Below are 14,442 nucleotides of genomic sequence, written 5' to 3' on the forward strand. Positions count from 1 at the left end.
TAAGAGTCAACCACATAGGCGTGAGACTGGAGCCACATATAGGCCAGACTATTAGTCCAGGTCTCTGGATTACTAGTCCAATAACATAACCACTATAATTCTGTACCCTGCAGAATAGCGAGAGTTATCTAACATATGGTAAATATGGGCTAGGGCTTCTTGATGGGGGAGTGCAAATGGAGCTTTGCTCTGTGTCTAAACCATGCTACATTTGACCTGGGAATGCTTGACTGAGTGTGAAACATGGAAGAGAATTCCAATACTAAGCATGGAAAATCAGTAACCTTGGTCAAGCTCTTGGGAAAGTCCAGAACCAGGGGTCACAGTCTAAGGCTAAGGGGTAAGCCATTTAGGACAGAGATGAAGAGGAATTTCTTCACCCAGAGAGTGGTGAACCTGTGAAATTCTCTACCACAGAAGGCAGTAGAGGTCAATTCATTAAATATATTCAAGAAGGAGTTGGATATATTTCTTAAGGCTAAAGGGATCAAGGGGTACTGAATTTGGATGATCAGCCATGATTGCATTGAATGGCAGAGCAGGCTCGAAGGGCCGAATGGCCTACTCCTGCTCCTATCTTCTATGTTTCGAAGAGAATAAGGGCCATTGGAGCCCAGCATGTACCCTCTGAGAGGCAGGAATAGTCAGAGCGACAGTCACTTCCCCAGGTAGGCCTAGTGGTTGGTGATGGAGCAGCGTTGGAAAAGGCCTTAGATTTCCTTTCCAATAAGGTGACTCACTGGGAGATGGTAGGGGACACTGAGGGACAAAAATATGAGAGAGCAATACTTTTAAAGGACTGAGAAAAATGCCATCTTATGATGTCAGAAAGAAATGGTTACCACTAAGCAGATATTAGTCAACTCCACTCCAGCAGGAAATGGTTACTCGGTTTTCTATTAGCTCACACATTGTATCATACAGCTTTGCCCTGATGTATAGTGCAACAGAGGCCTCATACCTGGGGTCCGCATGGCGCTGTAGGTGAAGCTTGAGATACCACAGGAAGTGATGCTGGGGAAGGAAAAGAGCGACGCACAAAGCCAGGAGCTGCCAGCACTGAAGGGGAAGCAAGAAGCCATAATCAAGAGATTTCATTAAATGCTTTGTAAAATATATGATCAATACTGAAGCTCAAATAGAATGTTTCAGCTGAAGGTCATATATTAAAAAAACTACTGAATAAATATAAGTGATCCATGAATGATAGGTGCAGTGGAAAAGAATGAAGATTTCCAGAATGCCGTTAGGATAAAATGCAAGCTTTCTTTGCACTGTCCCAATGCAATGACTTCAATCTAACATCAGGAGAGAGAATTGCCTACTGCACCCAATAAGTCCATGGGTTATTCCCTAAAACTCCCATGTCAGGTAGGGATACCGTGCGCCAGATGCAGTGGAACAAAAAGTATTTCTGATACCAATGTATAAGTACTGATTGGGTTTTGGGATTCCATCAAATGATGGTTACCTGTATGAGGGAGAAGTTGTGTGGCTGCCTGTGGCTGGTCTGTTTAATGAACTGACAGTAGATCTCATTCTGTAGCTCTGTGTGTGTCAAGCAAACTTGCAGTGCATTCTGGGCCAGTGACACGTGGTAGTCAATCGAAGACGCTTCTACCAGCACGTTGATGAACAGTTGGCATGACTGTGGGGACAGAATATGGTGAAGTGCAGCACATTACTCAATATCCAGCCATGAACACAGTGGGTTGTCTCCTGCACCAACCAGGCACAACCAAACCAGACAAGGATAACCACACCAAACCAAACAGGAAAAATCAAACCAAACAGGGACAACCGAACAGGGACAAACAAGCTCAACCAAACAGGGCAACTGAACAAGGACGACCAAACTCAACCAAACAGGAACAACCAAACTGAGATAACCAAGCCCAACAAGGATAACCACACCAAACCAAACAGGGACAAACTAGCCAGACAAAACATGGACAACCAAACTAAGACAGGATGACCAAACAAAACAGAAAGAACCAAATCAAATAGGGACAATTAAAGCAGATAAACTCATTGAGAAAAATGCTGTGGTTTTACTTTATTACATTCAGTGGACAAAATCAGATTTCTATTTGTTTACATTTAAAATTTAAGGGCCTTTCATTGTTCAACATTTTTGGGGGTAAGTTTTGTGTACAGGATCATAGGGCATCTACTGACACAATCGGAAAGGACAAGGATTTGGAAGTGGCTATTGAGCTCACACTGAAAGTTTCAGTCAGTTTCAAGCTGGTACTGATGAGTCTAATCAAGTACTGGGATACCTCTGAGGTCATGTGATTCCTTTAACTCTGTATACAACTCATCAGGATAAGGCCAGATTTAAGAGGATTGTGCTCAACTCTGGGTATCCTAACTTCAAAAGTACATTGACACGTGGAAAAAGATGGGAGGATAAGGGTTATTCTGGAAAGTAAGACTGTAAGTTATCAATGGAGATTTATGGAGCTAAACTCATGGACTTGGAGTCACTGCATTTGGCCACGTTGGACCAGTTTGACAGGGTGAGGAACAGCTCTCTGTAGGAGAGATGGGCACTCAAAAAGAGATTGGTTATCTCTGGGGAAAAAAACATTCTTCACTCTTGGCCATTTCTAGAACGAGGGGTCACAGTCTCAGGATATGGTGTAGGACATTTAGGACTGAGATGAGGAGAAATTTCTTCACTCAGAGGGTGGTGAGCCTGTGGAAGCCAAGTCACTGAATATATTTAAGGAGATAGATAGATTTCGAGACACAAAAAGCATCAAGGGGTATGGGGAGAGAGCGGGAATATGGTATTGAGATAGAGGATCAGCCATGATCATATTGAATGGCGGAGCAGGCTCGAAGGGCTGAATGGCCTACTCCTGCTCCTATTTTTCTATGTTCTATGTTTCTATTTAGGTTGAACCTGCAGTGCACGTATAAAAATCATAGAAATCACAGCACAGGAGGAGACCATTTGGCCCATCATGCCTGTGTCAGTGCTAGCTCTTCAACTGCAGCTGTCTATTCTAATCTAAATTCCCCATCCTATCTCCAGATCCTTTTGTATTCTTCCTTCCTTGGATACTTATCTACTTCCCTTTTCAATGATGTTACAGCCTCTGCCTCAACAGCCAGTTGCGGTAAATCATTCCATGTTCGAATAACTCTCTTTGTGAAAAAGATTCTTCTAACCTCCCCTTTGTTCTTCATGGGATAGCCTTGAGCCTGTGCAGCCCTGCTACGAGTCAGTGACAGACCTCTGTTTACAGAGCAGCCATGGTCTTTCTCCATAGTTTCAAATTCCAGTGTGCTCGCAAAAGCCGCTGTCCACCCTCCAAAACAGCTAAAGATTTTAAACTAATCCCACCCCAGTTAGAACAACAACTTGCAGTTCTATAGCGCCTTTAATGTAGAAAAGCAAGATGCTTTTGCGAAGGCACAATTGGAAAAAAAATCAGGAGATATTAGGAGGGGTGACGAAAAGCTTGGTCAAAAAGGTGGGTTTACATAGAATTTCATAGAATGCACAGCACAGAAACAGGCCATTCAGCCCAACTGGTCCGTGCCGGTGTTTATGCTCCACACGAGGCCCCTCACACCCCTCTTCGTCTAACCCTATCACCATATCCTTCAATTCCTTTCTCCATCATCTGCTTATCTAGCTTTCCCTTAAATGCAACTATGCTATTCGCCTCAACTTATCTTTGTGGTAGTGAGTTCCACATTCTAACCACTCTCTGGGTAAAGACATTTCTCCTGAATTCCTAACTGGATTTATTAGTGACTATCTTATATTTATGGCCCCTAGTTTTGGTCTTCCCCCACACAAGTATAAACATCTTCTCTACATCTATCTTATAAAACCCCATCAAAAAGGAGGATCTTAAAGGAGGAGAGTGAGGCGGAGAGATAGAGGAGATTCGAGAGCTTAGGGCCTAGACGGTTGAAGGCACGGCCGCTAATGGTGAGGTGAAGGGAGTGGGGGGGATGCACAAGAGGCCAGAGTTGGAGGAATTGGGAATTGTAGGGCTGGAGGGATTTTGAGATAGGGAGATACGAGGCCATGAAGGGATTTAAATACGAGATGAGGATTTAAAATTGAAGGCGTTGGGGGACTGGGAGCTAATGTTGGTCAGTAAGGACAGGAGTGATGGGTGAACGGGATAGATCATCAGAGACACAATCACACCACAGCAGATAATATCTCTACATAGAAACATCTGGACTGCACACATAACATTTGTTAAAAAAAACATTTTGAGCCAGCAAGCAATCTTTTACAAAAAAAACATGATATCTGATCACATCCACACTGGTCCCACACCACTCAAAGGTAATACAAGGTACGTCAGTTTTTACCTTGAACAGTTTGAGTGCTTCGGTCTGCAGTGCTTCTGAGGGGAGAGTGGTGAGGGCATTCAGGATACCATCTTTACTGCAGCACAGTATAGGGTGTTTCCAGATTGGCGAGTCTATGGGCAAAGAAGCAAGTCACATCTGTCACAGGGGGCAATTCACTCCATGAGCACGATATCTGCACCTCACCACCCACGAGCCAGAGAATTCAAGAGCGGATTCCCACAAACTAAAGGCAGAGTCTACTGTAAACTCTGGTGTCGTTTAGGAATTGCTTTTGTAGCCACTGGTCTTGCTGCTCCACCTGGTGCTGTCCAGTGGGCAGTGTGGTACCCGATATTGGCACTGGGTCTACTTCGTTTCAACTATCCCTTCCCTAGGGACTGCAATGAGGGGATCTCATTGAAACGTATAAAATTCTGACAGGGCTAGGCAGACTGGATGCAGGGAGGATGTTTCCCCTGGCTGGGGGGTCTAGAACGAGGGGTCACAGTCTCAGGATACGAGGTAGGGCATTTAGGACTGAGATGAGGAGAAATTTCTTCACTCAGAGGGTGGTGAACCTGTGGAATTCTCTACCACAGAAGGCTGTGGAGGCCAAGTCACTGAATATATTTAAGAAGGAGATAGATAGATTTCTATGCACAAAAGGCATCAAGGGGTATGGGGAGAGAGCGGGAATATGGTATTGAGATAGAGGATCAGCCATGATCATATTGAATGGCGGAGCAGGCTTGAAGGGCCGAATGGCCTACTCCTGCTCCTATTTTTCTATGTTTCTACCTCAATGTGGTAGGAAGGCTTGTATGCTCCTATCACCCTGAGTGCTATGTTGCTGAGAGTATAACTCCTGCTAAGGCCACCCAAGCCAGACAGGTCGAAAGGTAGGAGCCAGACTAAAGGCCAGTCCATTGGCCCTCCTGGTGGGAGGGAGGAGAGAGTCAGTCTAAAGATCAGTCCATGTAAATACCTTTTGTTACAGAAACAACCCAGAAACAAAACGACTCTGTGACAGACCGGCAAAAATAAACATTAACTGTGGAGATCGCTGGATCTTAAGGTAAGATGATACTCTGATCAGAGACAAATATCTTGCTCTAGACAGACAGCAGTGGAAGAAATATGTTGCATCAGGAGACTCGAACCAACTAACCTCTACTATCCTGTTTTAATCAGCATGTTCTGCCATTAAACAGCACCTGCCGTGCCCAAGACTAACCCAAAAATCAGCTGATTGTGCAGAGAATCCCAATGCCAACCCAAATTCCACCCTTTCAACACATCGCAGGGCGAGAGGGGTGCTTGGCCTCCATACGGGTGCTAAGAGTTTACCACCTGTAATTAGAGAGATTACGGCCCTGAAATTTCTCTTCAGTTTCATTCATTCCCTCCCCCAACAGCTTTGGCACCAAGCAAGAGGGACATTTGTCAACCAGCCCGATCACGGTGACTCACAGAGCCAGGGGCAACACAGGCAAAACTCACCAGACAGCAACTCAGCTGGGAAGCACAGCTGTACACTCCCAGCACCATCATCTATGTTGTTAGGTAAGGGTATTAAGGGATAAGGAGCAAGGCGGGTAAACGGAGTCGAGATACAGATCAGCCACGATCTAACTGAATGGCGGAGCAGGCTCAAGGGGCTGAATGGCCTCCTCCTGTTCCTATGTTCCTAACGCCTAAATTAGTGTCTAGGGTCAACTTCAACCCAAGCCACTGGGTGAGCCTCACTCATGGTCACTCCACACCCTTTACATTACATCGAGTTACATAGAATGTACAGCACAGAAACAGGCCATTCGGCCCAACTGGTCTATGCAGGTGTTTATGCTCCACACAGGCCTCCTCCCACCCTACTTCATCTCGCCCTATCAATATATCCTTCTATTCATTTCTCCCTCGTGTTTATCTAGCTTTCCCTTAAATAAGTCTATACTATTCGCCTCAATTACTCCCTGTGGTAGTGAGCTCCACATTCTCACCACCCTCTGGGTAAAGAAGTTTCTCCTGAATTCCTTAGTGGATTTATTAGTGACTATCTTATATTTATGACCCCTAGTTTTGGGCTCCCCCACAATTGGAAACACTTTCTCCACGTCCACCCTATCAAACCTCTTCATAATTTTAAAGACGTAAGGTATGGTACGCAATGGGTCATCGTCGTACGTGTCTTCACACTGTTCCCTTTGGGGAACTGTATGAAGTGGTGGAAGGATTTCTGGCCGCGTTAACGCTCCTTCCGTGACCGTAACCATCTACATACCAGCCATTAGGGTGGTTAGTCCTATGGCGGGAGGGTTTTACGGGCTCCCACAACCCATACGAGGGGGGGGGGGGGCCACCCACACCCACGGACGCAAGTATCCCGCTGGATGTCAACCCAGAATTTAGAGCCGGAGCTCCGACTCCACTTGCCGGAACTGTCTGGAGCGGGGTTCGAAACCCTACCCCTTCTGGCCCAGCGGCGGGGATTCTACCGCTACGCCAAAGGCCCACTCCTACGCAATGGGTGGAATTGAATGGAATGTGGTTAGAAAAAAAACAATTATAATATTCTTTAAATTTACAGTCCACTAGAAGATCCCTGGCACTTTGGTCAGTGCAGTTCCAGGATCTACCTATGTCACACTCACTTGACTCTCCATCGATGTCCAGCAGTTTTCCGATGAGCTGCTCGTACTCTGTGCCCACTTTGGAACGGCTGCTCCCAGCTGCCACGGTCAGGTGATAGAGCCAGGTGTCCTGTGGGGCAAGAGGATTGAGGAGATGCAACACATGAATGATAGAAACTTCCACGGTTCATACTCCAGCCTGAGGCGAGAGTGCGCGGGGGGAGATTGAGCGACAGAGGTTGAGGGAGTAGCAGCAGAGGTTACGTTACTGGACTAGAAATCCAGAGACCTGGGTTAATAATCCAGAGAACACGAGTTCAAATCTCACCAGTCACAATTTGAGAATTTCAATTCAGTTTCAAAATCCAAGCAAAAGTGACCAAGAAGCTTTCGGGACTGTGGTAAAAACTCGACTGATGTCCTTTAGGGAAGGGAACCTGCCGTCCTTACCCAATCCGGCCTGTAGGTGACTCCAGTCCCACACCAACGTGAAGTGGTCCAGCAAGCCACTCAACTATATCAAATCGCTACAAAGACTGGACTGCAACGGTTCAAGAATGAGACTGACCGCCAATGAGAATACTGGAAACCAAGCACAATCCCACCATATTGCTGCTTCACTCAGACCTGCGGTTTGGTGGAACGCTGCTAACTTGTTACTGTTTACTGCCTGGAGCTATAACCTTCCTTTGGATTGGATTACAATCTGCTCTAGTTGGGATCAACCTAAGTAGAGTCGGGTTGCCAACTCTGGTTTGGACATATTCCTGGACGTGCCATTACATGACCTCCTGCCTCCAACCGCCCTGTCCCGCTCACACTCCTGCCATTGGTCGCCCGACATGTCCATCCCCACCTTCCCCCACCAATTAGAAAGCGAATAGAGGCCCCGATTTTCTGCCAGCCGTCGGGCGGGTTTTCAGGTGGGCGGGGGGCCGAAAATCGCAGAAATAGGGGGTCGCGACCCCCCCCCGCCTGATTCCCCGCCCCGTCCGACTTTCGGACCACCGTTTCTCTGCGACCCGAATCAGTCCCACCCGCCGCTGGCAGGACTGGCTGTCGGGACCCTAATCAGCAATTATTGGCATGTTTAATGCCATTTTAAGGGGCCCTTGCTATTTTCAAGGGTTCCCCACGCTAAACATGCCTGCGGGGAACCCCGCTGATGAAACCTGGCATGAAGCATCCCGGCTTGCTTGCTCTCAGCTGCAGGTCATTCGGGAAAGCTGAGATTTAAACGGAGAGCATTTGTATGTTGAAGGACCTTGTTGTTGCAGGCTTGGGGTTACTTGTTCATGGCTTAGGCACAGCTGTGGAAGGTTGGAGCCTCACACACTTCTCCAATGTGAGCTCCCGGGAAGCCCCTCTCGCCACCCTCACTCAGCGCTTCCTCAGCGGAGGCATCTACCAGAAGCATGGGATGCCTTTTTCTCCTTCCCTTCTTGCCATTAGAGGATCTCCAGCAGCAGAGGCGGCAGCAGCAGAACCAGGAACAGCAGGATCAGCAACAGGAGCACCAGGCTGCTGCTGACTCACCTGAAGCTGCACAGGCCAGAAGGGGCCAGCGCTTGGAAGTGGCTTGAGAGCACCTTGCTGCGCATTAGGGGGCCATGGGGACCCGTTTCTGCACTGGCAGTCCTACTCAGAAGGACTTCCATGAAGGTCTGGTTTCTCTGTGCAATAGATGGCCATCGCTCCTCAAGAGGTGTCATTCTCTTATGAGCACTCATCATGTTTTCCATACCCTGGCGACTTATCTCCTCCATGGAGGTTGCAATCCTTTCCATGGTGATGTGTTCATGCGCCAATGACTCCACAAAGGTGCTGCTCATGGTCGCTATGGAATCCTCCATTCGCTCCACACACGCAGCAACCCTGGAGACAAAACCTGCCAGAGACTCCTGCATATGTGCATGGAGATCCATCACCTCTTCTCTTGCGGATGGACCCAGAGGCAGAGGGTCGACATGCAGCGCAGCCGAGCTGAGCTGGCAGAAACCTGCGCCCTCCGACGAGGACTCTCCACTGCTGTCCCTGTCTCCAGAATCTGCTGAGGCTCACTTGTGAGCTGTGAAACACCAGGTGACAACACTACTCTATGTCCCGAAGGTCCCCCCGAGGTGTGAGTGTCTGCGCATGTGCTGGGTGCGCTTACTTCTGCTGATGCTGCGCCCTCAGAGGTTGGAGCTTCCTCTGAGGAGTCTGGCTGCACAGCCTCTTCCTCCTCCACAGTGAGGATGGGGGCTCTGGATTGTACTGTGGGGGAGTAAAGGAAGGAGTTAGAGATGCAATGCCAAGGTTCTTCTGGTGACTCCCAGCGAGTTGGCATCTGCTGACACCTGCATCCATGCAGCATTGGTCTCAGTGGGAGGCCTCTTCCTCCCTGACCTAGGGAAGAGGACCTCCCTGTGGGCCCTAACCCCATCCAATAATGCCTGCAGTGAAGCCTCGTCGAATTTGGAGGCAGCTCGGGGTCTGGCACTGGCCATAGCTGCTGCAGGCTCCTCTGCCATCCTGTATGGTTCGTTTGGAAGCCAACAGAGGAAGCAATGCTTGCTGTGGATCTTGAAAGCACCACAAATGATGACATCATACTGTGGGGCTTTCTGATTGGAAATGGACAATTAGCAAGGCTGCCCACATGCTGGAACTTAATTGGCCACTTGAGGGAAAATTGCGTGCAGCTGGCTGACCCATTTTTTTTCGGGTCGGAACCCCACATTCGGGGAACCCGCCCATTTCCCGCCCGATCCACAAAATCGGGCCCAGACTCTATCACCCAATTGGATGATTCTTGACCGTCAGTCAAACAGCATGTTTTCCCATGTCCAATATTTTTATAACTAGTTAACAAAATTGTTCAAAGAATTTCTTTTAAAAAACATGACTTTTTTTAATGCCCCTGTGATTTTTCTCCTGGGTTTGCCCGCAGCAGTGTCCTGGAGACTCCAGGGCAATCCTGGAGGGTTGGCGACCCGACTATAGAGTGCAGGCCCGATTATCCACCAGACCCCATCGTCCGCAGTGAGGGGCACTCCATCGAGGCAGATAGCTGAAGCTCGAAACACGGAGACTATTTGTTTTGGCAAATGTTCTCTCCATTTCCCTCCGGCACTCTCCTGAACATGTTTGGGGTCAATCTGAACTTCTTCCTGCCCATTCCCAACACATCTCTCACCTTTTCCTGTTTAGTTCCAATCAGCAGGTAAGTCGGACTTTGATCCTTTGGATGGATGACCAGAGTGAAGTGCGAGGAGAGGAACCCTCGGCCTCCTGCCTCGTAATCCTCGTCGGAGTCGCAGGAACGGTCCACCTCTCCGACTTTAGCCTCTCGGACTTTCAGGTGGCCCAGGGGGAACTAAACAATCAAATGAGCAAAGCATTTCAAGCAAGATCAAACTCCTTTGCTCATGTCCCTCACACATGAAGCCATCACAGGATGGCGGCTCAAAGCTTACAGAGAAACACAATCAACTGTGTGCTGATTGCAAGTAAGCTTTGTACCACCTTGTGATTACTTCTTGATTGACCTTGTCTTCGTTCCCACCCTTTATAACCTTGCTCTGTGTGTCTTGGCCCATCACCAAGATTGCTCAATTAATGCTGTGATGGAAGTCTACTTATTGTCTTTTGGTGTGCAGTGATGGCATACAGGGTCAATACTGGTGTGTTGACCATCACAGAAGATGAGGCAGGCCTATTTGCAATCAACTATGGCAAGATCAAATCCTGCTCATCAGGGTTTGAGCCCTTATTTGCAGTCCAGCTCTGCTGAATAAACCGGGACTCTGTACAGTTACAGTGAGTAACCCTTACCCTGCTGAATAAACAGGGACTCTGTACAGTTACAGTGAGTAACCCTCACCCTGCTGAATAAACAGGGACTCTGTACAGTTACTGTGAGTAATACTTACCCTGCTGAATAAACAGGGACTCTGTACAGTTACTGTGAGTAACCCTTACCCTGCTGAATAAACAGGGACTCTGTACAGTTACAGTGAGTAACCCTCACCCTGCTGAATAAACAGGGACTCTGTACAGTTACACAGTGAGTAACCCTTACCCTGCTGAATAAACAGGGACTCTGTACGGTTACAGTGAGTAACCCTTACCCTGCTGAATAAACAGGGACTCTGTACAGTTACAGTGAGTAACCCTCACCCTGCTGAATAAACAGGGACTCTGTACAGTTACAGTGAGTAACCCTTACCCTGCTGAATAAACAGGGACTCTGTACAGTTACAGTGAGTAACCCTCACCCTGCTGAATAAACAGGGACTCTGTACGGTTACAGTGAGTAACCCTTACCCTGCTGAATAAACAGGGACTCTGTACAGTTACAGTGAGTAACCCTCACCCTGCTGAATAAACAGGGACTCTGTACAGTTACTGTGAGTAATACTTACCCTGCTGAATAAACAGGGGCTCTGCACAGTTACAGTGAGTAACCCTTACCCTGCTGAATAAACAGGGACTCTGTACAGTTACAGTGAGTAACCCTTACCCTGCTGAATAAACAGGGACTCTGTACAGTTACAGTGAGTAACCCTTACCCTGCTGAATAAACAGGGACTCTGTACAGTTACAGTGAGTAACCCTTACCCTGCTGAATAAACAGGGACTCTGTACAGTTACACAGTGAGTAACCCTTACCCTGCTGAATAAACAGGGACTCTGTACAGTTACAGTGAGTAACCCTTACCCTGCTGAGTAAACAGGGACGTTGTACAGTTACAGTGAGTAACCCTTACCCTGCTGAATAAACAGGGACGTTGTACAGTTACAGTGAGTAACCCTTACCCTGCTGAATAAACAGGGACTCTGTACAGTTACAGTGAGTAACCCTTACCCTGCTGAATAAACAGTGACTCTGTACAGTTGCAGTGAGTAACCCTTACCCTGCTGAATAAACAGGGGCTCTGTACAGTTAGTGAGTAACCCTTACCCTGCTGAATAAACAGGGACTCTGTACAGTTAGTGAGTAACCCTTACCCTGCTGAATAAACAGTGACTCTGTACAGTTACAGTGAGTAACCCTTACCCTGCTGAATAAACAGGGACGCTGTACAGTTACAGTGAGTAACCCTTACCCTGCTGAATAAACAGGGACTCTGTACAGTTACAGTGAGTAACCCTTACCCTGCTGAATAAACAGGGACTCTGTACAGTTACACAGTGAGTAACCCTTACCCTGCTGAATAAACAGGGACTCTGTACAGTTACACAGTGAGTAACCCTTACCCTGCTGAATAAACAGGGACGCTGTACAGTTACAGTGAGTAACCCTTACCCTGCTGAATAAACAGGGACTCTGTACAGTTACAGTGTGTAACCCTTACCCTGCTGAATAAACAGGGACTCTGTACAGTTACACAGTGAGTAACCCTTACCCTGATGAATAAACAGGGGCTCTGTACAGTTACAGTGAGTAACCCTTACCCTGCTGAATAAACAGGGACTCTGTACAGTTACACAGTGAGTAACCCTTACCCTGCTGAATAAACAGGGACTCTGTACAGTTACACAGTGAGTAACCCTTACCCTGCTGAATAAACAGGGACGCTGTACAGTTACAGTGAGTAACCCTTACCCTGCTGAATAAACAGGGACTCTGTACAGTTACAGTGTGTAACCCTTACCCTGCTGAATAAACAGGGACTCTGTACAGTTAGTGAGTAACCCTTACCCTGCTGAATAAACAGAGACTCTGTACAGTTACAGTGAGTAACCCTTACCCCGCTGAATAAACAGGGACTCTGTAAAGTTACAGTGAGTAACCCTTACCCTGCTGAATAAACAGGGACTCTACAGTTAGTGAGTAACCCTTACCCTGCTGAATAAACAGGGACTCTGTACAGTTACACAGTGAGTAACCATTACCCTGCTGAATAAACAGGGACTCTGTACAGTTACAGTGAGTGACCCTTACCCTGCTGAATAAACAGGGACTGTACAGTTACAGTGAGTAACCCTTACCCTGCTGAATAAACAGGGACTCTGTACAGTTACAGTGAGTAACCCTTACCCTGCTGAATAAACAGGGACTCTGTACAGTTACAGTGAGTAACCCTTACCCTGCTGAATAAACAGGGACTCTGTACAGTTACAGTGAGTAACCCTTACCCTGCTGAATAAACAGGGACTCTGTACAGTTACACAGCAAGTTTAATGACGCCTAGGTTATTGCCACCAGTACTTTATCTGGGAGTCCATTCCATGTGCATTCTTCCCATCAATCTTAAATGTACCTTTACTAGTTTGAGCCTGTGTCCTGTTTAAAGTTGTATTCCAGATTTACCTTTTCCGTTCACTTTTACTATCTTATATACTTCTACACAAAGCTGGGTGGGCGTGTGTGCTATGAGGAGGATGCCTAGAAACTCCAGTATGATTTGGACAGGTTGGGTGATTGGGCAGATGCATGACAGATGCAGTATAATGTGGATAAATGCGAGGTTATCCACTTTGGTGTCAAAAACAAGGCGGCAGATTATTATCTGAATGGCAGTAGATTGGGAGAAGGGGAAGTGCAACGAGACCTGGGTGTCCTTGTGCACCAGTCGCTGAAGGTAAGCATGCAGGTACAGCAGGCGGTTAAGAAGGCAAATGGTATGTTGGCCTTCGTAGCGAGAGGGTTTGAGTACAGGAGCAAGGATGTCTTGCTGCAGTTGTACAGGGCCTTGGTGAGACCACATCTTGAGTATTGTGTGCAGTTTTGGTCGCCTTATCTGAGGAAGGATGTTCTTGCCATGGAGGGAGTGCAACGAAGATTCACCAGGCTGATATCTGGGATGGCAGGAATGACGTATGAGGAGAGATTGGGTCGATTGGGCTTGTACTCGCTGGAGTTTAGAAGAATGAGAGTGTATCTCATTGAAACTTATAAAATTCTAACAGGACTAGACAGACTAGATGCAGGAAGGATGTTCCCGATTGCCGGGGAGTCCAGAACCAGGGGTCACAGTCTAAGGATAAGGGGTAAGCCATTTAGGATAGAGATGAGGAGGAATTTCTTCACTCAGAGAGTGGTGAACCTGTGGAATTCTCTACCACAGAAGGCAGTAGAGGCCAGTTCATTAAATATATTCAAGAAGGAGTTGGATATATTTCTTAAGTCTAAAGGGATCAAGGGATATGGGGAGAAAGCAGGGACCGGGTACTGAATTTGGATGATCAGCCATGATCGCATTGAATGGTGGAGCAGGCTCGAGGGGCCGAATGGCCTACTCCTGCTCTATGTTTCTATGTTCCTCATATTTCGCCTCTCGGATGCCGGCTTTCAAGCGAAGGGACTGATTTTAACTTGCCAAAATAAAAATATTGGTGTTAATCAGGTGGATAATGGCCTCAAAATAGGGTCGGTAGAGTTACTGCCATGTTACTACCGATGCTCTGGCCACTACCATTTCTACTGAGGCCTACCACCAGGCGGATGAAGCGGCCACCTATTTCAGGCGGTAGGCCCCTTTTAATATGCAACCCGGGG

At 47.3% G+C, this 14,442-nt stretch overlaps 1 protein-coding gene across 1 annotated transcript in view; it reads right to left on the reverse strand.

The window, feature by feature from the left end:
- Positions 1-14,442, reverse strand: part of plekhh1 (pleckstrin homology, MyTH4 and FERM domain containing H1) — a 338,941-nt gene that overhangs the window by 126,792 nt on the left and 197,707 nt on the right. The window contains exons 16-20 of the mRNA XM_086003678.1: positions 10,135-10,314; positions 6,978-7,086; positions 4,348-4,460; positions 1,472-1,648; positions 962-1,059 (exon numbers count right to left, since the gene is read on the reverse strand). Of these exons, the coding sequence (XP_085859804.1) occupies positions 962-1,059; positions 1,472-1,648; positions 4,348-4,460; positions 6,978-7,086; positions 10,135-10,314 (677 nt within the window). The remainder of the gene's footprint in view (positions 1-961; positions 1,060-1,471; positions 1,649-4,347; positions 4,461-6,977; positions 7,087-10,134; positions 10,315-14,442) is intronic.

The sequence above is a fragment of the Somniosus microcephalus genome, chromosome 12 (assembly GCF_052327205.1).
Source record: "Somniosus microcephalus isolate GS21.2 chromosome 12, FLI_Smic_1.0, whole genome shotgun sequence".
NCBI lineage: Eukaryota > Metazoa > Chordata > Chondrichthyes > Squaliformes > Somniosidae > Somniosus > Somniosus microcephalus.